The 23,162-nt window shown below is 47.9% G+C and overlaps 1 protein-coding gene across 3 annotated transcripts in view; it reads right to left on the bottom strand.

Annotated features, from left to right (window-relative positions):
* Positions 1-4,650: 4,650 nt before the first annotated feature.
* Positions 4,651-23,162, bottom strand: part of GNA13 (G protein subunit alpha 13) — a 33,065-nt gene continuing 14,553 nt past the window's right edge. The window contains exons 3-4 of one of the 3 annotated variants that reach the window (XM_055574961.1): positions 11,562-11,612; positions 4,651-10,198 (exon numbers count right to left, since the gene is read on the bottom strand). In XM_055574961.1, the coding sequence (XP_055430936.1) occupies positions 9,626-10,198; positions 11,562-11,612 (624 nt within the window). In that variant the 3' untranslated portion in view covers positions 4,651-9,625. The remainder of the gene's footprint in view (positions 10,199-11,561; positions 11,613-23,162) is intronic. The other 2 variants (XR_008712774.1, XM_055574962.1) reach the window with 2 other exon arrangements.

The raw sequence follows: 23,162 nt of genomic DNA, 5'->3' as shown, positions 1-23,162 counted from the left end.
GGTGGGGTCATCTGTGTAATATTCTAGATTCCACATATAAGTGATATCGTGATACTTGTCTTTGTCTGACTCAATTCACTTATTATGATAATCTCTAGCCCCACCCATGTTGGTGCAAATGGCATCATTTCGTTCTCTTTTATGGCGGAGTAATACTCCACTGTGTCTACGTGCCAGACTTCTTATCCTTTCCTCTGTCAATGCATCTTTTGGTTGTTTCCATGTCCTGGCAATTGTAAGTAGTGCTGTTATGAATATTGGGATACATGTATCTTTTTGAATCATAGTTTTCTCCAGATATAGGCCCAGGAGCAGGCTGGCTGAATCATTTTCAGTTTTATGAGGAACCCCCATACTGCTTTCCACAGTGGCTGCACGAACTTCAATTCCTGCTAGAGTACTTGTTATTGCAGGTTGAACTGAGATAATGACCAGAAAATGAATGAATCTGACTTTCATATATCTGAAAGCTCCAGTGAGTTTTTGAGGACATCAGAACCTAACTTTCAACACCTCAGAAAGACAACACACTGGAACATCTATGGCTTATTACAAGGACATTCTCCATGAGGAAAGAGGGCAGGAAAAAATACCAACACACTGGTGGCAGGGGCGGGGTGGGGTAAATTTTCCAAAAATCTGTTAGGTTGCCCTTAGAGTCTTCAGAGACATGTAGTTATAATTTTCCCCATAAAATCCTTTTTTTTTTTTTTTTTCAGGAAAACTTGAAGACCTTAACATAGGAATTTTGTATTATAGACTATAATCCTGTATTACACTATGAACTATTTTTGTTGCAAGTTGTAATATTCTAGAAGGCTTTCAAGAATCTGAAAGTAGTAAAGAACATGGGAGCCCTGGAGCTCAAGCTCCTTGTTTCCCCAATAATCAGTCTAACCAGGCCACTCTTTGAGTTGGTGGCTGTCTACCCGCGGGCCGCTTGTCCCCAAGGGTGGGCTGAGCTCTCTTCACCCCTCAGGCTGGCTCCCCTCAGTCTCCGTCCCAACGGGACAGTGAGTCTTCTAAGGAGACCCCGTGTTGTGCCTCTTGGGGAGTCAGACACATTAGACGGGTGCACCGCGAAAGCATGCATGTACTAATGTTGGGTTCACTCAGTGTGGACGTCAGTGGCTCCACAGGAACTGCCCTGAGAGACAGCTGCAGCCTGGGGTGGAAGCCATCCTGCCGTCTCCCTCTCTCGCAGCCTCAAGGGTGGGTGAGATTTGTTGTTGTTCAGTCGCTAAGTCATGTCCAACTCTTTGTGACACCATGGACTGCAGCACGCCAGGCTCCTCTGTCTTTCACTGACTGTCTCCCAGAGGTTGCTCAAATTCTTGTCCATTGAGTCGGTGATGCCGTCCAACCACCTCATCCTCTGTTGTCCCCCTTTTCTTCCTGCCCTCAATCTTCCCCAGCATCAGGGGCTTTTCCAGTGAGTCAGTTCTTCGCATCAGGTGGCCAAAGTGTTGGAGCTTCAGCTTCAGCATCAGTCCTTCCAATGAATATTCAGGGTAGATTTCCTTTAGGATGGACTGGTTGGCTCTCCTTGCAGCTCAAGGGACTCTCAAGAGTCTTCTCCAGCATCACAGTTCGAGAGCATAAATTCGACCTAGGGGTGGAACCCACGTCTCCTGCAAGGCCTGGCAAATTCTTAACCACTGAGCCACTAGGGAAGCCCTTAGCAGGATTTTGCCCATGGCAGAGAGAACCAGAGGAGAGGCGTTGCGGCAAAGAGCCACGTGGTTCAGCTGGAATGAAAGAAGCAGGAGGGGCAGGCTGGCTGGAGGGGGAGGTTGATGCCTTGAATGTTGGGCGGAGGTTTGAACAGTTTTGTTTCCTGTGCTTTAGAAAGGGCTGTGCCTGGGGCTTCCCTGGTGGCTCAGAGGTAGAGAACTTGCCTGCCCAAGCAGGAGACACGGGCTTGATCTCTGATCTGGGAAGATCTCGTCTGTCATGGAGGCACTAACCCAATGCGCCACCACGGGCTTATCTTTGAGCCTGCGCTCCAGAGCCCATGCTCCACCTCCAGAGAGTAGTCCTCACTCACCGCAACTAGAGAGAAGCCTGCGCAGCAGCAAGACCCAGCACAGCCAAGAATAAAATGTGGATAAATGAAGAAAGGGGCGCCGTCTAGGGCACCTGTGTCACACTGAGAGTTATTAGTGCCGTAAAGCCGGGCAGCCACTCTGGGTTTGGAATGTCCCCTATTTCAAAAATATATATATTTGCCTGTGCCGGGTCTTAGTTGTGGTGTGCAGGATCTTCGAGGTGGCACGTGGGCTCTAGTTACCCAGAGACAGAACCCGCGCCCCCTGCGTTGGCAGTCTGGCATCGTCCCTGCTGGACCACCCAAGAAGACCCTCACTCACCCTCTGTGACACTGATTCATAGCATCATCCCCCAGAACTACAACCCACTACAGAAACGCAGGGATGGCCTGGACACCACGCGCTTTCCTGTCTGAGGAGCCTGGTGGCTGCGATGGTCTCTTTCTCAAGATCAAGTTTCAGTGGACTCATTCTGGCGTTAAATGAAACCGGTGAGTGAATTCTCGCAAAGCTGACAAGAACTGGGATTTTCCACGGAGAAGAACAGAAAAGAGAGCATGCACACTGCTCCTCTCCAGAGGTCGACAGTGTTGGCATTAGGAGTTTGCTCTCTCCCTTCTCCCACGTTTGACGGGAGGGAAGTCCAGCCCAAATCTAAAGTGGCCGTGAAGTCAGCTGACAAAAGAACGATCGACTCTTGGAGAGGCTTCCCTGCTTGTCTTCATGCAACTTCATGGGGCGAAGACCAAGCAACACAGCGCATGGTCAATCATCCTGGTGGGAACTCCCTCCTGCCTCCTTGGGGCCTCTGCCCCGCGGTGCCCTTGGACAGAGCCCCGTGGGAGCCTCTCGTCATCCTCATGGGCGTGAAGACAAGGACGCTCAGGAGGTCGTGGCAGTGTTTCTGTTCCTCCTTGCTCCAGCTGCAGTTCTGTCTGCCAGGGGCCCCACTCGCTCCCGAGGGAAAGTTACATAGTATGGCTTTTAAAACAGTGCCCGAGTCTTTTTGTTTTTTGCAGGGCTTGCCAAATTTCCTGTCACCCAAACAAACTTCTGGTTTAACCTATGAACTGCGAGTTTCCTGCATTCTCAAGGGACAGAAATCTCTTTTCTCTTTCAAAAACCTACATTCTGGGCAACGGAGTGGGCCAGTTTGCCAGGGCAACATGACTGCCAATCAGCTATGTCAACGGTGCCCAGCACTTTACTGGACAACAGGTTTTTAGCCGTCTCCATTGACAAATGAACATTCTCTTGTTCCAACAATAGAATAAGAAAGGTTGTGGGATTTTTTTTTTTTTAAAGACCTCTTGGTTTGCTGTGGGCGATTCAACTGCACAAGTGAGTTTAGTTTCAATTTTAAAAGATCTTAAATCTCACAAATAAAGCCTGTTTGCTGTCTACAGATTGGTAGGTATTTGTAGATTTGGAAGTACCTCCAGATTTTTCTCAATTTTTCTTGCGGTTAAGAGGGAAATCTCACAGTAAATGTTGAGTTCTTGGGCACAATTTTTATTTTGCCCGAAACGCCTGGAACCAACCAGCCCTGGATTACAGCCATCACCACGAAAGCTTGTTCACACGATTTGCAATCCCGATGGTAGGAAAAGCCCCTTCACTCTGCTCCGGGGAAGAAAAATCCCGCAGTGGCAGTTAAGGAAAGGTGTACCCAGATGGAAAGTCATCGAACGACTTCTAATTGAGCTGAAGTTGCAAAGGGAAAGGACTGACGTCACTGAACAAGTGCTACTTCACGTGTGAGGTCCCGGACACAGAGCCCTGTCCAATCACAAAGAGGACACCAAGTTGCTCCCGACAGGGACTGCCGACCAAACGCCGGCCAGCACCCCTCCTCAAACCGCCGAGGCCACCAGAGCGAGGGGGGTCTGCGAGGCTGTGACGGCCCAAAGGAGCCCAGACAGACAGGGCACGTCATCCTAAGATGGTGTCCTGGCTGGATGGACTTGGAATAGAAAGGGGCAGCAGGGAAAAACCAAGATCGGAACAAAGTACAGGTTTAGTTAAGAATAAAGTGTCGACACTGGTTCATTAATTTTAACACACGCACTACGATGGGACATGAGTGTAATGCGAGATATGGACAGTTCAAGGGCAGTTCAAGATGCTACCTGGGGGAACTATCACCCAGCGTGGAGTTTTAGGAAACTGCTATTTGTGCAATTTTTCGGTAAATCATAAAGTTCCTTGAAGCAATAAAAGGAGTGGTACCATGTCAGTTTGCTCTTAAAACGCCATTTCAGCTACAAAAGATGCAACCGTGTTAGACTGGCAGGTGGACAAAGCGTGAACCCAGACACGGGCGCTTGACCTGTGATTTCAGGAGCAGCAGAGAGAAAAGGTGGTGTTTCCCGCTCCTGGCTGCTGCATCAAAACGGGTGTCTGGGAACTTCCTTGAAATCCACATCCCTTCTTCAGTGAGGAAACGTTTATAGACTAACTTAGGTCAAAGTATCATCAGAAATCTGCCGAGAGAGAGATTTCTGAGGTTCCAGCCACCGGGTGGGACTTCTTTCAGACTTTAAGTATCTGCTTTGCTCTTGACATTAATCAAAGAGTTAGTTTAAATAACATCATAGTATGGGACAGTTTATAAATGTTTATTAAACGTCAGTAATTTTTACAAAGCAAATATTAATAGCAAGAGGCAAAAAATTTTGCAAAATATGTACAAAAGTAAAAAGCCTTGATGACCAGGAATTCATTTTATCAAATCATTCTTTCCACTTTCAGACCTCCTGTAGAAATAATTTATTGCCAATCCTAAAGCACTGACAGAAAAAAAAAAATGTACAACTACCAGATAATGTGCTCAGTTCTCAGTTATAAAAAGATAGATGTTAAAAAATCTGAAGCTGCAAATACTTTGATACAGAGCTAATAGAAATCATGTTGTTAGGTACAATATCTACCAGGTTGTTACAAAATAAGACTTTTTGATAAGGCTTCTGTGGTAAATGAGCTCTACCACGCTGGAGTAGCAGGGAAAGCCATTTCAACATTTTGCAATTCTACTTTCAAGTAAGAGGTAAAGAAAGGGTAAACGGTATAGTCCACTGCATCGTTACAGGTCCTTTCCAGGAATCAACCCCTAAACAGGCATGACTGAGGATGAACACACCACTTAACTGTGGCAAGAAGCACTACAAACAGGATTTCCAGAGACAAGCCCAGACCAGAGGCTGAGCAAGGCGCATCCTTCCATCAGGAGGTTCGTGGCCTGACAGTGCACTGCGTTCTGGGGCCCTGCTTCCGTCCATCTGGAGATGCTCATCACTATCAAAGGTGATGCCATTTTGGAAAGGTCGCAAAATCTCTGACCAACCCAGAAATCACTGCCCTACCACCAACATTTTTTGTTGCATGTAAGCCCTGCCATTGGAAACCAGACGCTTAGACCTAGACGCTGCGAGGATGAGTTCTTTATATGCTAACTATACATTCAAGTACAGACGTAAGAATGCCAGTGGTGTACTGCAAGCCATGTTAACAATCACTATCTGCTAAGGCTAGTAGCAAGTTGATGGCATCTGAAAAATCCACGAAGTTCAACTTGTTTACAAGTATCCAGGTTTAGACTTGACTTTACTCTCTATTGGGCTTCCCTGGTAGCTCAGACAGTAAAGTGTCTGCCTACAATGTGGGGAGGCCCGGGAAGATCCCCTGGAGAAGGAAATGGCACCCCACTCCAGTCCTCTTGCCTGGAAAATCCCATGGACTGAGGAACCTGGTGGGCTACAGTCCATGCGGTCGCAAAGAGTCGGACACGACTGAGCGACTTCACTTCACTTTTTACTCTCTATAAATTTATGAAGCCCTAACCTCGTACCATAAAATAATGGGAATGTTTACTGTTTATCTGGAACGTGGAGACATACTCACACACTCCCTCCCTTCCTCGTGTTTACTACACTGAAAAGCCAATCTGGATCCTATCACGAGAACGAAGGAAGGAAAAAAGCAGCACTTTTAGTCCAGCATCACAGACCTATGGATAGATCACCTGTGAGTAATGTAACTTTGCATGTTGAAATGATGTGAAAGACAAAGTCAGATTTTCAACTGAAAAAAAAAAAAAAAGACACATGCAGAATCTGTGCTCTTGATCCCTCAATTAAAACTTTCTTTCATTAAAAGAAATGAAAAGGTAACAGAGTGGCTTTCTCTAGATTTATTAGGGAGATTATTACAAATGTGTGACTGAGATTTACAGGCATGATTTCACGGGTTCAAACAGGAAATGGAGAGTTAACACTGATACGCAGCCTTCTCAATACACGTAGAAGTAACACTTCTACAGACTGCAATGGAGAGAATCTTGTTTCAGATGGTCTGGTTTGGGGCTTTGCCGCAATGTCTCATTATATAATGAAAGCACCAATTTGAGGGTTTCTCACACAGTGATTTGAATTTCAGAACATTGCAGAACATGACTTGGTAATTTTATTCTTCATATAAATAAGGCATAACCGGATGTGTGTACTAATGCTGAAAATAACATCCTACCAAAAGCATAGATACAAGTATTTGGGCAGATGCCAGAAGTTAAGATGTACTCATTTCTGCTTACAAACAATTATGGAGCCCATGATTTCTGTACATATAAGTCAACACTTCTAATCACTCCTGGGGTTGGGGGAATCCGACTTCTTCCTGCTTTATACCAACCACTGAACAAGGACTCCCCTCGGCAACCTCACCAGAGCCTAACCAGGACCTTCGCCGTGTGACGGACACGCGGTGCGCCTTCCATGACGCCTTCTTCAGTTGCTCTTATGCCCCAGCTATCAAATGCCCATTCCAGACAACACAACTCAAGATTCCAGTTTAATACAGCACTTGGCAGCAAGCAATGATGTGGGTTGTTAGAAATAATATTTAAGTGGTAGAGGCATGCCTTTAAACTATTTGGATCTTCAGAAAAATATCTGACAAAAACGCTTCTCTATTTAAGAAAAAAAAAAGCAAAAATCTGAGGTGTTCTTTGCTTTATAAGGCAACTCTGTATACTGTAAGGTTCTTCAAGGTCAATGAAGACACTTGTGTGACATTTCTTAAGAATTAAACAAGAGGACATTCAGACCTAAGAACAGAATGTAATGGAGAATTAGGCACATTTTACTCCAAATTGTAACCATTAAGACTTAGAAAATTAAATACAGTGAAGAATTTTAAATTCAAATTACATTTTGAGAGACTGGGGTAGGGGAACAGGCATGGGGAAAACTACGAGCACCCTTGCAGTTCTGTCCCTAATTTCCACCTCCCCTTCACATAGTGGTATTTTAAAAGGATCTGGTTTTCATGATATAGGTATAGGACTCTCTCACATGGTTTAAATATACAGTATATAAAACGTGAACTAAAGCCTTCAGATTGAACCGGCAAGCCTGTATGAGTAATTTACTACCTCAAAATATACTCGAGGTTTTACTTTAAAAAGAAGTTGACTCTGAGACTTCACACACATCAGGAAAGGAATCTCAAATGCTCAGAACAGTATCCCATCTCTTTGGTGCTTTAACATTTGACTGTGGTGGTCAAAATGGGGACTTCTGCTTTGACGGGCAGTGTGTGTGGCTCATATCAGAGATGTGAACGAGGACCTGATTGAGACCATCCCTTCTCACTGCGCACACTGGAAACTGGCTTCAGCCCTCACTGGAGTGCATGAAACACCACCACCTGCTAAACCAACACACAGACCTCCACCACCGTCTCTGTAGCGTGCATGCGCTGTGCCCTGAAATGGTTCACGCTGCGGGTTAAACAACACACTTGTGTTTGGTGAGAAGCACTGGACACAGAACTCTCAGACACGCGCGAGCCCTGCTCCACGGACGCCTGTGTCGCAGGGCGGGGCTCACGTCAGCAGCACAGGATCACCAGGACACGGACACACGGGCAGCTGTGGGCGGAACGATGGAGGAGCTTCAAGTGCGAGCAAAGTCAGGCGCCCGACAACCCCTGGTCAGGTCCCAGCAGAGTCCTATCCTAAGCTGACTGCGACACAGACCCAGAGCCCGACCGGGGCGGGCTGGGGGATCCAGAATTCCAACCAGTTGTTCAAGGACTGCTCGCCTGTAAAATACCTGAAAACAGTCAGCTAATGAAGGGGCAGGTATCACAGTCAATCACAATTTTCAGGAAGGGGAGAAAAACCATCAGACTCTCCAAACTGTCACCTTGTACACCTGTTCCTTTACCCGACTGCACCACCACACGTAACCTACAGGGCGGGCCTCTCAATGCCGAAAACCAGCCATTCTGAGGCGCTCACGGAGGATGCGTCTGTTAATGGCAAAGCTCCTTGGAGGGAGCGTCTTAATTTGGGGCATGGTGGGGGAGGTCACATGTAACCATCTTTCAGCAGGAACTGGAACACGACTCCTCATTCTTGGGAGAATCCTTGAACCTTCCAAATGCACCTCAGGAGCTGGAATTCCACGAACAACAGTGCTGCCAACACGCACAGCCTCTTGGAGACACACTGAGAAGGAGTGAGGACCTCCAACCATGGCTTTCTGGATAGGCCGACAGCCTCTTAGAGACACACTGAGAAGGAGTGAGGGCCTCCAACCATGGCTTTCTGGATAGGCTGACAGGAAAACATTGCCCTTGGCAAGCTCCAAAAAACCCAAAAACCCCCATACATGCTGCCATCTGGAGCTGACGGGAACAGGCAGGAGCGTGAAAGAACCACGTCCATGATGGTGCAACAGGGATTCCCACTGTGGGCCCTACCGCGTCTGAGACGGGGTCTCAAAGTCTGAGAGGAAAACAAAACATCCTTGGGAAGGGCTATGTTTATTGAGAAAGTTCTGTTACCAGGTTGCACTTTCTAGCTGCTGCTATGGCCAAGGTTTCCTGCATGGCACCTGGATGACATATCTAAGTATGGGAAAGGCAGCCTGCACTCCACTCTTCTGGTTTCTAATCAAAACCCTGGGAACGGCACGCGCCTGTGCACACGGAACCACAAGGGAGCTTCCACCAGCGCCAGATGAGACACCATACGTGAACTAAGACACATGCCGAGCACTGCCTTCAGGAGCCACAGAAACTCAGAACAGCTGCTGGGGACACGAGCAATCAGAAGAACATGAAGGCCAAAGCCGGGGAAGTCTACGGATGGCCACCCCTCAGAGCAAACTTCCCCGACGGCCCTCCTTCCCCAACAGCCCACCGAGGCTGGCCACAGGCGCGGCTGCCGCGTGCGGCAAGCGAGGGCCCCGCTCGGCCCCGCCCTGCGGCGCCCAGGGCGCCTGCCACGCTTGGCGCCACAGGGGCACTGTTTGAGAAGTGGAAGGGTCAGAGCTGGAAGGACAGCGCGTCTGAGGCCTGGGGGGGGAGGGCCTGTCCAGGGAGGCCGGAGCTGTGCCCGCAGGCGGCGGTCATGGGCGGCCCTCCGCCAGGGGCCGGAGTCGCAGGAGGAGGACTGAGATTTCCAAGGAGTTAAACCCAGAATCAAGACTGTTCTAATTCCTGCTGTAAACTTCTATTTTAAAAATAAAACAAACAGAACACAGGAAGGCGAGAGGAGGCGGGCCCTGTGGGCGTCACTGGAGCATCAGCTGCTTGAGGTTGTCGTGCAGGATGGTGTCCTTGACGTCGCGGAACACCAGGCGGATGTTCTCCGTGTTGATGGCGGTGGTGAAGTGGTGGTATAGGGGCTTCTGCTGCTGGTCCCGGCGCTTGCTGCGGAAGCACTCCACCAGGAATTTCTGGACGTCTCTTAAGCAGTGGGGGTCCCCTTCAAACTCTAAGAAATAGTCTTTGATGCTCACAATTTGCACTTTCTCCTCAAGCAAATCTGTCTTGTTCAAGAACAGAATTATGGAGACGTTGCTGAAAACCCGGTTATTGACGATGGTTTCAAAAATGTTCAGTGACTCGGTCAGGCGGTTGGTCAGGCGGTCCTCCATGAGCACCTGGTCAAACTCACTGGAGGAGACGAGGAACAGTATGGACGTCACGCTGTCGAAGCACTCGAACCAGCGCTTCCGCTCCGACCGCTGGCCGCCCACGTCGACCATCTTGAAAGGCACGTTCTTGATTTCAAAGTCATACTCGTGGATGCCTTTGGTGGGCCTTCTGGCGAGCAGGATGTCTTGCTGGGACGGAATGTACTCCTGGAAAAGAGGAAATATTTCCTGCTCAGTGATTCAGGAATAATGAGAAAGTGGAGTGTGCCATTAACTGGTCTGCACATGAATCTGAGCAAACTCTGGGAGACAGTGGAGGGCAGGGGAGCCTGGCGGGCATTTGCTGAGTGTCGAAGAGGTGCCGGGCCCTGTCGCTAAGCAGCAAGAACTCAGCTCTTCAGAACCAAGACACATGGTCCCTGCCTTCAGGGAAAGAGGGGAAAAGACCAGCCAACCTCACAGGAATCAACAACTGTAACACAAGCAGTGGAGTCTTAAAACAGAGGAGGGACCATGAGTGGTGTGCTCAAGGAAGGCTACACGGAAAGGCGAGCTCAGAAGAACAGGTCAGTTGGAAAACATGAAATAACTCTTAAAAACTGCGTCTATCCACCAAAGCTTCTCTCCACTTGGCTGGTACTTAACTTTTCTTTAAGGCTGACTACAATCTAACCTGATGGAAGGGTGACAGTGAGGTAGGTCTTCACACACAGTCTCACTGATGTGGATGGAGTGGACAAAACAGACAAACACAGGGGCCTACACAGAGACCGCCCCGAGGACACCCGCGTCTGGGGAGACATCCTGAGTGCAGGGGGACAGGTGCCACCAAGCAACAGACAAGAGGAAATGCAAAGCGCATCCAGCGAGAGCACAAGGAGGTCCTTCTCCACACAGCCTGGCACAGGGGCTGCTTCCTGCCCACAGCAGGGCTCATTCTGCTCTCCTTCCGTTTTATGTTCAGGGTTAAACAGGGAGGGTCAGGACTGGCGCAGTGCCAGGGCAGCGGCCCTCAGGGGCCTTCCCAGCAGCCTGATGCCTCCTCCAGGGAGGCCTCTGCCTGAGCCCCGTGTGGACAGCGGCCAGCACCAGCCTCTGCTGCTTGGGGCCACGGGGGATGCACCGCCGGTCAGTCCAGCTGGCGCGGCAAGGGTGACTCTGCCCGCGTCACAGCCTCGAGAATCCAGCCTCCTATCCTCCAACCCTGCAAATGGGGGTCCTGAACTGGAAAACACTGTTTGTCGCAAAGTTCTGAACTCAGCGAGCGCTCTGTTCAGCCTCCGCTTACAGAAAAGCAGAGACCACGCGTGGACGTGCTCATGTGCCGTCTTCTTTCAAGCATAAACTTCTTTCTGCAAAGAGCTGTACTTTCATGAAACAGTGGGCAGGGCATTCCTCGTGGAAATGGCAGCGGTCAGGAGAGGAGAGAGAGGGAAAAAATGAAGCAGGAACAATCCAAATACAGCCATGAGGAAAAAGGAAATAGCTCAGTACATAATTTCTCCAAATTTCTTCACCCTGGCTACTGCTTTCTAACGACAATAAACGTAAACACTGCCTGAAAACTTACTGGTTCTCCGAGTTTATCCAAGTTATCCAGGAAATATTTTACAGATTCACCCTGAAAACAAGAAGAAGATAAATCGTTACTAACGCTGAGGCATGGGAGGCTTTGCTGCACAGTTTACGTTAGACTGTCTGCTTGTGCACTTAACCCAAACATGCTCTGCGTAGTCACCCACTTCAGACGGAGCAGCCGACCCCACTAAAAACGTGTAAAACATCTGCCTCCGCCGGAGCCTGGGAGCCTCTCAGTCTCTGCACGAGCGTCCCCCGCGACCACCCCCTCAAAGAGGGTTCCACGCAGGCATTTCCACACAGCTGCAAGTCCACAGGGAAGACCTGATGAAAAGGTGCAGACTGCTTTCGAGATAAACATACAACCACAGTCCCGGTGGGATGGCTTCTGTCTGTATCCTCCTATCTCAAGTTGGTTGTCTTCTGAGACAGGAGCAAAGCATGGATGAGGCGGGGACCGCTGAGGGGACAGGCGAGCCCAGACAGACGCCCCCGAGCCCCAAGCCCCAGTGCCTACACTCTCTGGGCCCACACTGCGCCTAGATTTCAGGCAGTTTCAGACACCTCAAGCGTATGGGAACACCTTCCTCAAGGAAATCCTTGAACAGCAGACAGACAGGTGAGCGGGGAGCACCCACACAGAGAAGGCTGTGGGCTCACCCCCCGCTGGATCGCTGCAGCCCAGCACTCGTCTGCCGGAAGCTGCTCCCCAGGTCTGGCTCCAGAAGGCAGTGCCTCCCTGATGCAGGAGAGTCACCGTAAGGTCTTGTCTGTAGGGAGTTTCTACAATCAGGTGACTTCTGGGGTCACACTCTGAGTCATGAGGCCTTAAAGCTGCAGATCCCAAAATTTTAGTCTCTGGATTCCCTTTATACACTTAAGATTCTTCAGGACCAAATAAATAAATAAATAAAAAAGATTCTTCAGGACCCCAAAGAGACTCTGTTTAAGTGGATTACAGCTATTATACCATGTTAGAAAGTAAAATGAGGCAGCTTAACAAATATTTTACTCATTAATTCATTTAAAAATACCAATAATAAACTCATTCACACGAACTTAGTAAAGACAGTGAGACACTCGACTGCTTCTACACCCGCCCTGTCACCAAAGGGGACTTCAGCTGGAGCCAGTTAAGCAGGTCCGGCCTCCTACAGAATGCCCACTGGAAACGGAGTATCTTAATAGCCTCTGCAATTGTAGATATTTTTGTTTCTACACCAGGATTTGACAAATGACAGCTTACTAAAAGTCTACTTCGTACTCTGAATGGGTCTTTTACCCCCCAACAATTTTGTAGCATCAAGCCCTGGAATATAGTGGGCAATCAAGTGTACAAGACATAATATGGAGAAAATCATATTCATTGTCATAATGACGATCTCATAAGAAGCCTTATGGTTCGGGAAGTCGACAAGCTCACAGTGGCAAGCAGACGCAAGCTTTCCTAAATTCTGATTTTTAGCTGAAAGCTCAAGTTTTATCAATGACAACAAATTTATTTTCCTCAAATTGGCGGGCTAATAATTTCATTCATTTTCTCAAAAAAAAAAAAAAAAAAAAAAAAGCCCATCAAATGCCCAAGTGTGAGTAAGCTGGTTGTCTGTTTCAAGGAAAAATGGTGTTCCATGAAAAATACAGTGAATTCGAACACAACACTGCCAGTCACCAAGGCGCTTCCCAGAGACTGGTCTGTGCAGGAGCCTGCTGCGTCCAGAGCTCTTCCCGTGGAGATCTAAAACAGTCTTTACTGCTCGATCAAGGACAGTCTTAGGGGAGCCTGGTGCGTGCTTTCCTTGGGGCTTCCCTGGAGGCTCAGACAGGAAAGCAACTGCCTGCAATGCAGAAGACCTGGGTTTGATCCCTGGGTCGGGAAGATCCCCTGGAGAAGGAAATGGCAACTCACTCCAGTGTTCTTGCCTGGAGAATTCTGTGGACAGAGGAGCCTGGCAGGCTATAGTCCACAGGGTCGCAGAGAGTTGAACACGACTGAGCAATTTCACTGGTTCACTGGTGCGTGTTTCCAGCTGAGGACGCTGAGTGGCGTGTCTGGGGCTCACCCTGCACGGAGGCTCCAGCAGCGGCAGCCATGCCGCTCTGGGCTGTTGGTGCATGTCCGCCCGGTGACGGGAGAGGATGTCCCAGGGACACCACAAAGAGTGCAGAATGTGAAGCCTCCTTTTAAAGGCTTTCTGGGATCCCTGTGGCCCAGGGACCACACCTGGAGAACTGCAATGCGGGAGACCCAGGTTCAATCCTGAGTCGGGAAGATCCCTTGGAGCAGAAAATGGCTACCCACTCCGGTATTCTTGTCTGGAGAATCCCATGACAGAGGAGCCTGGTGGGCTACAGTCGGAGAGAGTTGGGCATGACTAACACTTAACTGCTAAACTGAGGTAGATGATTACAAAGCGAAGGACCACAAGCTCCCTGAGCTTGGCCCAGCACTCCCGTGGCAGCAGAGCCGGCCTAGCTGCTGCAAGGGACTCTGCAGTCTTGGCTTCTCCTACTGGGCGTAACTACTGAAATGTTTTGCTGCAAAACACGACGGAGATCACACAGTGTGCAGTGTCTACCTGTAACCCAGAAAACTCTTAATTCCGTTCATAAATGTGGACTTGGGGCTTCATGGTAAGAATAGCGCTGCAGTACACAGGTTTTGGTTTTCGTTATTTAAAATATGGACAAGGTAATTTGGCAGTTCTGAGTGACTATATTCTCTTCTCAAAACAGGAAAATCATCCCCATTTGGTCTCCTCTTGGTATTATTATACAAATACAAAGAAATATTTTAAATTTCACTGAAGCTTCCTGATTTAACTGCATTCCCTAAGGGGGGGGTGGTTTCAGAATGTGCTTTTGTTTATTAGGAATTCATAACCTCACCAAAATCACATGATGATATTATACAAACACGCATGTGCTCCGTTAACAAGTTTCAACTTCTACTACAGAAAGTTTCATCAGTATCATCTACAAAGTCCTTTGTGCGCTTGACACTGTACAAAATCTAAGTAAAAACGTTTTAATTCATTTTCACACATTTCAGTGTGTGGATTATTGCTCATATTTTAAGGCCTAAATAAGGTGCCCTTTGCCTTCTCCCCTAACATTTGGCCAGTATCTATTCACGGACAAGAAATGCTTTAAAATATTATTCCTATGAAAAACATGTTTTGGTTTAAAATAACTCCTCAGTCAAAAAAAGTGGTGTTAACCTATCTTTCATATCACAGGTGATATGACTGACCCTCCATTAGTGAGAAGACTGAAAGTAGGAATGATAATCTTAATAACCTCAATGATCTTTCACTGCACGTGGTGTGGTGATAATGGAGGCCGCTGACTGCTAAGGGGTGAAGCTTCCCCCCAAACCTGCCCTGAGACAATACAGGTTAAACACACACGTGCGGTGTGAACACACGTGCTATAGAAGGGTGAACACTCTTCTGAATTTGGTAACTCGGGAAATTCCTTACAGGAGCTTTAAAGACCTCCACTGGGGTAACGACAGAGAGAAATCTGTATTTTCACCTCAAAAAAAAAAAGATAAAAGATAAAAAAGGACCTCGCTGGTGGTCCAATGGCTGAGACTCCGAGCTCCCTCTACAGGGACTCCAGTTCGATCCCTGGTCAGGGAACTAGATCCCTCATGCCGCAACCGAAGTTCAGATGCTGCAACTAAGATCCGGAACAGCTAAATAAACATATTTCTTAAAATATATATAAAATATGTGTTGCTTGCAACTCAACCACGAAAGACACATCAATGGACGGCGGCACCCCTGTTCTCAGGAACCTGGCTGAGCTGAGGGCCCCGAGTGCAAGTGCAACCCCGACGCCTCGCTCAGCACGGCCGGCGGGCCCTCGCCTCCCCCGGGGTCGGGGATGAACTGTGACGGGCCGGGCCGGCCTCCCGCGGGCCTTTGCCCTAACCACTTCAGAGGTGTCAAATCCTCTCCTGTCTAACATTAACTTTGATTCGAGGCCTCTCCTCAACGCTGAGCCATCTGGCAAGCCCCTGACCTTCTCTGAGCCTCAATCGAACGGTAAAATGAGGAAGGCCCCTGGTTCGACGGATTATCACCAAAGTGGGGCCCAGCAACTTCAGTTTGTGCAGCTGATCGACAGTGATGGTCTCCTTTCCTTTACTACGTGCCTGTGAGCCCCGAGGCGGGCGCTTCTGCTGTGGCTCACCATTCATGCCGTGCTGCTCAGTCCCCCGGCTAACACAGAAGTACTTCAGGTCCTGGGCAAGAAACACCATGGGCTCAGGACTCACTCTTTTTTGGTTATGACTCGAGGCGCCGTTATAACTCTCCTCAGTATGTGTTGTATTACTGAAGAGAATTCTTAATAAACTTCCAGAGAAAAGCCATTTCACACTTACAAGTTTTTAAATTTAAGATGTTTGAGGTCACCCCTTAACTCTTTTCTCTGAAGTTCGGAGGTAAGTTCCCAGGCTGCCGCGGCCGGCCTGCCCGCTTCTCGCCCTGCGCGCGTCGGGGCTCGTTCCCCACGGGGCAGGGCGGCCGGGGCCGCGGCCTCCTCACACGGCGGCTCCGCTGCTGACGAAGCCGGGTCTGACGACGTCCCCCAAGAGGCGGACGGACCGACAGGTGAGACCAGCTGGCTCCGCATCCCTCTGACCTGGATTCTAGTTCCATCAACCACACTTCGTGCCAGCTTTACAGAGCCGAGCCTGCGTGAGGAGCGGTTTCAGCATCGCCCCAGACAGCGGGCACGTGTCAGAAAGACCGCCTTCGCGGGCCGAGACCAAGCGGGCGAGGGCCCCACGCGCACCGCGGGCGGACAGCGCTGAGCACCGCGGCGCCAGGCCGAGCTCTTGGAACAGAAGACCACAGCACAAAGAGCGAGGCGGGAGGGCGAGCGCTGAATGCGCAACAGCTCGTCACAGGACTTCTTCACAAGAGGCAGAAATGGCAACGGGGCTGCAGCTGAGGGCTGACGAGCCTCCGGTAGCTGGCGCTTGCGAGCCAAGTGAGGACTGCCCGCCCCGCTCAGCGGTCGTTTTCTCAAGGGGGCAGCGCCAAGCGCGAACCCACTGACGACGGAGCCTGAGCGAGCCGTCTGCGCGGAGGAGCTCCAGGCGAGGGCGCCGCGCAGCACGACGGCCGGCGGCAAAGGGTGTAGCACAGAAAAGGCCACTGCAGACTGTGCAAACGGTCACACCACAGATCTTCAGGAAGATTCCCGTGGAGAAGGGCATGGAACTCTAGTGTTCTTGTCTGGAGAATCCCAAGGACAGAGGAGCCCAGAGGGCTGCAGTCCATGGGGTCACAACAGTCAGAGACGACTGAGAGACTAAACGCCCCCAGACTCTTCACCAGCATGGACTCTGCAGGAAACACCTGACGTCTACACTGTCTTACAAAACCAGCGCTGTTAACGAAAGATTTAATCCGCTCTCACGAATGGGACTGTCACCATGCCCATGAGCTGGGTCGGCAAGAAAAGCTGAGTGTGCTGACCTGCCTGCCCTATTACACCAGTCCCATGTCTCAGCAGACGTAAATTTTCAGAGATTTTTGAACTAATGGATGAAACCAAATTTTTCTGCAACAAGAACCCACCTTCAACCACTAAAGCAGAACACTGAACGCAGCTTTTCAAAATCAACTTTGGGGAAGACTTGACTACACTTTCCAGTAAGTTCAATCCAAACCTAAAGGCAAAATACATTATGTAGGGGCTTCCCAGGGGGCTCAGGGGTAAAGAATCCACCCACCAATGCAGGAGATGCGGGTTCAATCCCTGGGTGGGGAAGATCCCTTGGAGAAGAAAATGGCAACCCACTCCAGTACTTTTGCTTGGAAAATCCCATGGACAGAGGAGCCTGGCAGGCTACAGTCCATGGGGTCGTAAAGAGTCAGACATGACTGAGCACGCACATGCATGCAAAAATCACTGACAATCAGCATTCCTGGAATTACAAGCAATGTCCAACCACTTAAAACACGTTCTCTGCTGTCAAGTTAAAACAGTGGGCCTCCATTTCATGCAAACATGCAGCAGGTATTTCTAAAATAAAACACAGTTCTAGCAACATCTTTCAGACCAAAATGCAAGTGTTTAAAAAAAAAAAATTCGTCCATACTTCAAAATCCACTCAGCTATGGCAACGGCAAAGCTGCAACCTAAAGGCCACATCCAGAGGCAAACACAGAGAGGACCCAACAGAACTCTCCCAGGTCTCTCCTGTTAGGACCACAGGCCAGACCGCACTACCGTCCGTGAGAGGCAGACTCTCCCCAGGGTGGGATGCGCCGCCTCGCTCCAAATCAGCATGAATGGTGCACACCCGCCCCTGATTCTGGCGACAGTGGAGGCCTCCCTCAAGCAATACGCTGTCCCCTTCCAGAAGAATCTAACGTTCATCAGTAAACCTGCACTAAGAAACACAGTGTGCAACTTACTATTATGATTTTTTCAATAAAAAGGCTGTGGAAGTTTGAATTCTCTCATTAACACAAATACCTACAAAATGCCCTTGATTTTGTCCTTTGGCATGTGAAGGCTAAAATATCATACCATTGAGCCTGTGACAGGAATTTTTGAAGAGGGTGCTCCTTAAAAACAGAGATTCCCTAGGCCTAGCACAGTTACACCAAATCAAAATTTTAACAAGTCCCACAAGAAGTGATCCTAAAGAGCCAATCCCAGCATCAGTTCAGGTCTGGACATATTGAATCTTTTACTCAAAATTGGATTTCATATTATCTTTTTTTAAAAAAATTATTTTTATTATTTATTTGGCTGTGCTGGATCTTAAACGCAGCCTCTGGGATCTAGTTCCCTGACCAGGGATCAAACCCAGGCCCCTGCATTGGGAGCGCAGTCTTAACTACTGGACCACCAGGAAGTCCCTCATACTAAGTTTATCTTTTGATATTGATTATACCAAACCACGGAGAAGGCAGTGGCACCCCACTCCAGTACTCTTGCCTGGAAAATCCCATGGACGGAGGAGCCTGGTGGGCTGCAGTGCATGCGGTTGCTAGGAGTCAGACACGACTGAGCGACTTCACTTTCTCTTTTCACTTTCATGCATTGGAGAAGGAAATGGCAACCCACTCCAGTGTTCTTGCCTGGAGAATCCCAGGGACGGGGGAGCCTGGTGGGCTGCCGTCTCTGGGGTCGCAGAGTCGGACACGACTGAAGTGACTTAGCAGCAGCATACCAAACCAGCTAGGGTTTTTAAAAAGCTTTGTAAAAATGCCAAGATTATTAAGAATCTGTATTAGAAGCTTATTTAGCTTTATCTTATGAACAAAGTAGATTTCAAGCAACATTTACTTGAGTTGAACTAGGTTTCACAAGAAAAGTATCGGGCCTTTCTTTGACATATTTGAACTGTGACCTGAAGAGCAGAATTAAGCCTGCGAGTAGAGCTTTCTCTTTTTGAAGACTGGCGTGGTGACTCAGAGGCGCTTTACTTCCTGTGTTACTGCAGCTCCGGCCGCTTTCTTCTCCGTACCCCCAGAGCCCGTTTTTAAATGTCCCACATGGCCCACAGCCTTCAAAGCTGAGCTCCCAGAGCCTCCCATGAGTTAGAAGCCAGTGAAACTGGCGCTACAGCTGTAACCGAGCGAGCAACTAAAAAAGCACAGACGAGAACAACTATCAGAACTGCTATGTATACGTATAGGGCAGCAGGGCCCTAAGGAACTCAAAACCTCAATTTGTTATAAAACTAATTTGCTTCTGCAACAGACACCTGAACTTTGCATGACAGGTAAATAAACCAATGCAAACTGTTTAAGAGCAATCTATCTTTTTACCAGGTGAACAGGTAAAAATTACGCTTCAGAAAGAAAAGAGCTGATAAAATTCAATCAGATGTGAACTGTAAGTACTGCAGCGGATTTTAGCTTGTTACTAAAATGCTTAATCTTGTAAAATGCCTAGAACTTAACTGCAGGCTGATTAGGTATGTCTCATAAATGGCAGAAAATTCACTGTGAATAAAAGTCAATTAGAAAAACATACTGCTGCTGCTGCTGCTAAGTCACTTCCGTCGTGTCCGACTCTGTGCGACCCCAGAGACGGCAGCCCACCAGGCTCCCCCGTCCCTGGGATTCTCCAGGCAAGAACACTGGAGTGGGCTGCCATTTCTTTCTCCAATGAATCAAAGTGAAAAGTGAAAGGGAAGTCGCTCAGTCGTGTCCGACTCTTAGCGACCCCATGGACTACAGCCTACCAGGCTCCTCCATCCATGGGATTTTCCAGGCAAGTACTGGAGTGGGGTGCCATTGCTTTCTCCCTAAGTGCTTCTTAATTGAAGCATCCCATTTTTATGTGTGAAGGCCCTTCTAGTTACGAGACTGCTGTTGCTGTTTAGTCGCGAAGTTGTATGTGACTCTGCAACCCCATGGGCTGTAGACTGCCAGGCTCCTCTGTTCATGTAATTTCCCAGGAAAGAATACTGGAGTGGGTTGCCATTTCCTTCTTCAGGGGATCTTCCTGACCCAGGGATCAAACCTTTGTCTCCTGCTTTGGGAGATGGATTGTTTACCACTGAGTCATGAGCAAAGCCTAATAATAGGTTAATAGTTTTTTAAGAGTAAATATGGTAGTACAAGAAATACTAAAATTCAAAGAAAATCTGTATCATCAGGATAATTAAGCAGTGAAAGCTTTCCTCTGAGATCAAACATACATGCGTTTTTGAAAATAACGACATCACGCGAGCTGACATCCACCTTTTCTTTACGCAGAGGAACTGCCACGAGGCAAGCACCATGACCAGCGCACACGCCCTGTAAGAGCAGTGAGCTACAAAACAGAGGTCTGTGTCCCAAACAGCCAAGTCCAGCGGCGCAGCGGCTCTCACAGCTCCACGCATGTTAAGCCCTTCCACCCGCAAGTCTGGAGTATTTCAAAGACGAAACAGAATCAAGAGGTAAGAAAAAATGACAAACCTCTTGACTCCTTACACTGGTCACAGCTGTGAGCTGGCCTGCCAGGTGGCCGTGCCTCGACTGTCATCGGAAGTTTTTTTTTGTACACCTATAATGTGCCTTTACTTTCCACCCGTCTTACAATCCTCAAACTAAGCCAGGTGGACACGTTTCCCGAATACTCATTTAGGTAGGCTTCACCATATCTATGTTTAAAGAACATCTATTCAATAGGAAACTTATTAACTTGCCTTTAAAAGTGACCTAGAAGGTTGTTTTTTTTTTAAATCAGTAATTCATATTTGTATACACTGGTAATTTCAGCCCTGCAAATATCCTGGTGAAGCCACATCTAAATAAGACTTTAGAGGAGACTTTAAATAGTCTATGAATAGACTCTGTGTAATATAAGCCTTTCCATCTGGCATTTACTTATATATAAGGTTTACAGCAAGAATCAATTGCCAAATATAAACAAGGAACAAAATGGAAATGTTTGAGGTTAAAGCTGGTTAGTGAATCGAGACTTCTCATTCCACTCTAAGGATGTGGCTGGTAATAAAGACAGGAGGCAATACTTCTTGCTGGATGGGCCCCAGGTCTGTCTTCCCAGTAGTTTTTACTTCAAAGAAAGATGCGGTGATGAGGCTGGCGAACTCCTATGCCCGGCTCCCGTGCACCCCGCCTGCCCCCCCTCCCACAGCTCACGTCTTTCCTTCACCTGCCCTTCCAGACCTGCTCCTTCTGCCTGGTCTCCACAATGGACCCATTTTACCGCTCCTTATCTTCAAGATGACTGACTCTTTTTTTTTTTTAATGACTTTATTCATTTTTCTCTGGAGAAAACATCGCCGGGCACTGCAGTGATGCACAGCACGAGTTTAGTAAGGGTGGCTGCCTCACCTTCACCGCCAAAGCATCCTTCAGAGTGCCACCACTCACGCCTGGCGCGTGGTTCACAGGGAGAAAGACTGTGTTTATTCACATTCAAAGAAATATAAGGACGCTTCCCGTGCTCAGTGGATAGGTCTAAATTAAGTGGAGTCCAGCTGAATGCGCTTGCAAATATCTCATTAGCATCTTCTATGTGCACCACTCAAAACTCAAAAGAGCCAAAATTAGTCACATTAAAAAGCACCCAAACATTTTTTGAGAGCATTTTTTTCAAATTAAATACCTCTCCAGACTAAGTTAGGTTATAACAGCCTAAGCAGAATTTTGGAAGGAATACCTCTAATTTAAACAGCTTCAGACTTCTCTTGCATATAAGCTAGAAAAACAAAGTAGTGCACAATACTAGTAACAAGACTTTGGGAAAGAAGTTAGCACTTTATTTTATAAACTGACACTTTCTTGCCACTGCTCACAAATACAATCTTTTAATATCAGGTTTTCTAATTAGACTTATCACCCAAATGACTTAAAGCTAATGATCTTAGTTTTCTAACAGTATTCCTGTAGTCCCACCAAATTCCAATTTACATATAAGACAAAATGTAAATGCAGTTTAATAATTCTACTACGGATATTACCAAAAAATGAAGGACTTTATTAAAATGCTTCATCCTGGACAGAAAAAGAGAGTTTGGCTGTATGTTTAATAAGTACTTATAAATGCACGTCTTACACTTATATGGCGTTCGGTTTTGTTGTCTTAAAGTATCAACTGGGGCTTCCCTGGTGGCTCAGAGGGTAAAGCATCTGCCTGCAATGCAGGATACCTGGGTTCGATCCCTGGGTCGGGAAGATCCCCTGGAGAAGGGAACGGCACCCACTCCAGTGTTCCTGCCTGGAGAATCCCATGGACGGAGGAGCCTGGTGGGTAATGCCCAAAGGACTGCAGAGAGTCACACACGAGTGAGCAGCTTCACTTCTAAAGTATCAATTATTTTCAAAAGCCTATAAAAGAATTATAGTCCCTTCTTTAAAATGCAGGCTTCAGAGTGGCAGACAGTATTTTGTTATAAAACCTTCCTCCCTGAAAAATCAAACGCACATTTTCAGCGTGTGGCAGGAGGCAGTCCTGAGAGGTGGGCGAGCTCGGACGTCGTGTGCCACCCTCTCACCAGGGCAGCGTCACGACAGGACGACCCGTCACCACCACCACTCTTCACAAGACACTCCCATGTGGGTGCTGGAAGGAGCTGGCCGTGCACATCAGAAATCCACATCCACTTTCTAGAAGAACACCGTACCGGTCCTCTGAGAAAATCACCTCCTTCCAGCAAACGCTAATGGTACAACATTAAATGAAGAGGATATGAAATTCTGTACAGAAACTATAGGAGAGTTTAACTCAACAGGCAATACTGTATCCAAAGACTGGAAGGAAATAGCAACGAACCAACACAGACAGAGGCTGACCGGACGGTGCCTACAGTGGGCACAGACGTGCTTTAAAATCTAAATTGGAAAAAAAAGGCTATTTTGGATTCTGGAGCCTATTACAAGTAATTCCCTCAGAAAATAAAATAAAAACAAAAACCAACCACCTTGTTTTCAGATAATGACAAGACTAAGAAGCTTAAGAGTTATGAACCCTGAAAAAGTCCTCAAAATTAAACACTTTTTGGAAAAGGACCAATCATATACAACCCCAATAGCATACAAAGGACTGTTGTGAGTTCAGAAAGAAACGTCCTTGAGTGCTGAGAAAAACAACACAAAAAGAA

This window comes from Bubalus kerabau, chromosome 4 (assembly GCF_029407905.1).
Source record: "Bubalus kerabau isolate K-KA32 ecotype Philippines breed swamp buffalo chromosome 4, PCC_UOA_SB_1v2, whole genome shotgun sequence".
Lineage (NCBI taxonomy): Eukaryota > Metazoa > Chordata > Mammalia > Artiodactyla > Bovidae > Bubalus > Bubalus kerabau.
The sequence above is the reverse complement of the archived record's forward strand: the minus strand, read 5'-3'. Positions and strand labels throughout refer to the sequence as shown.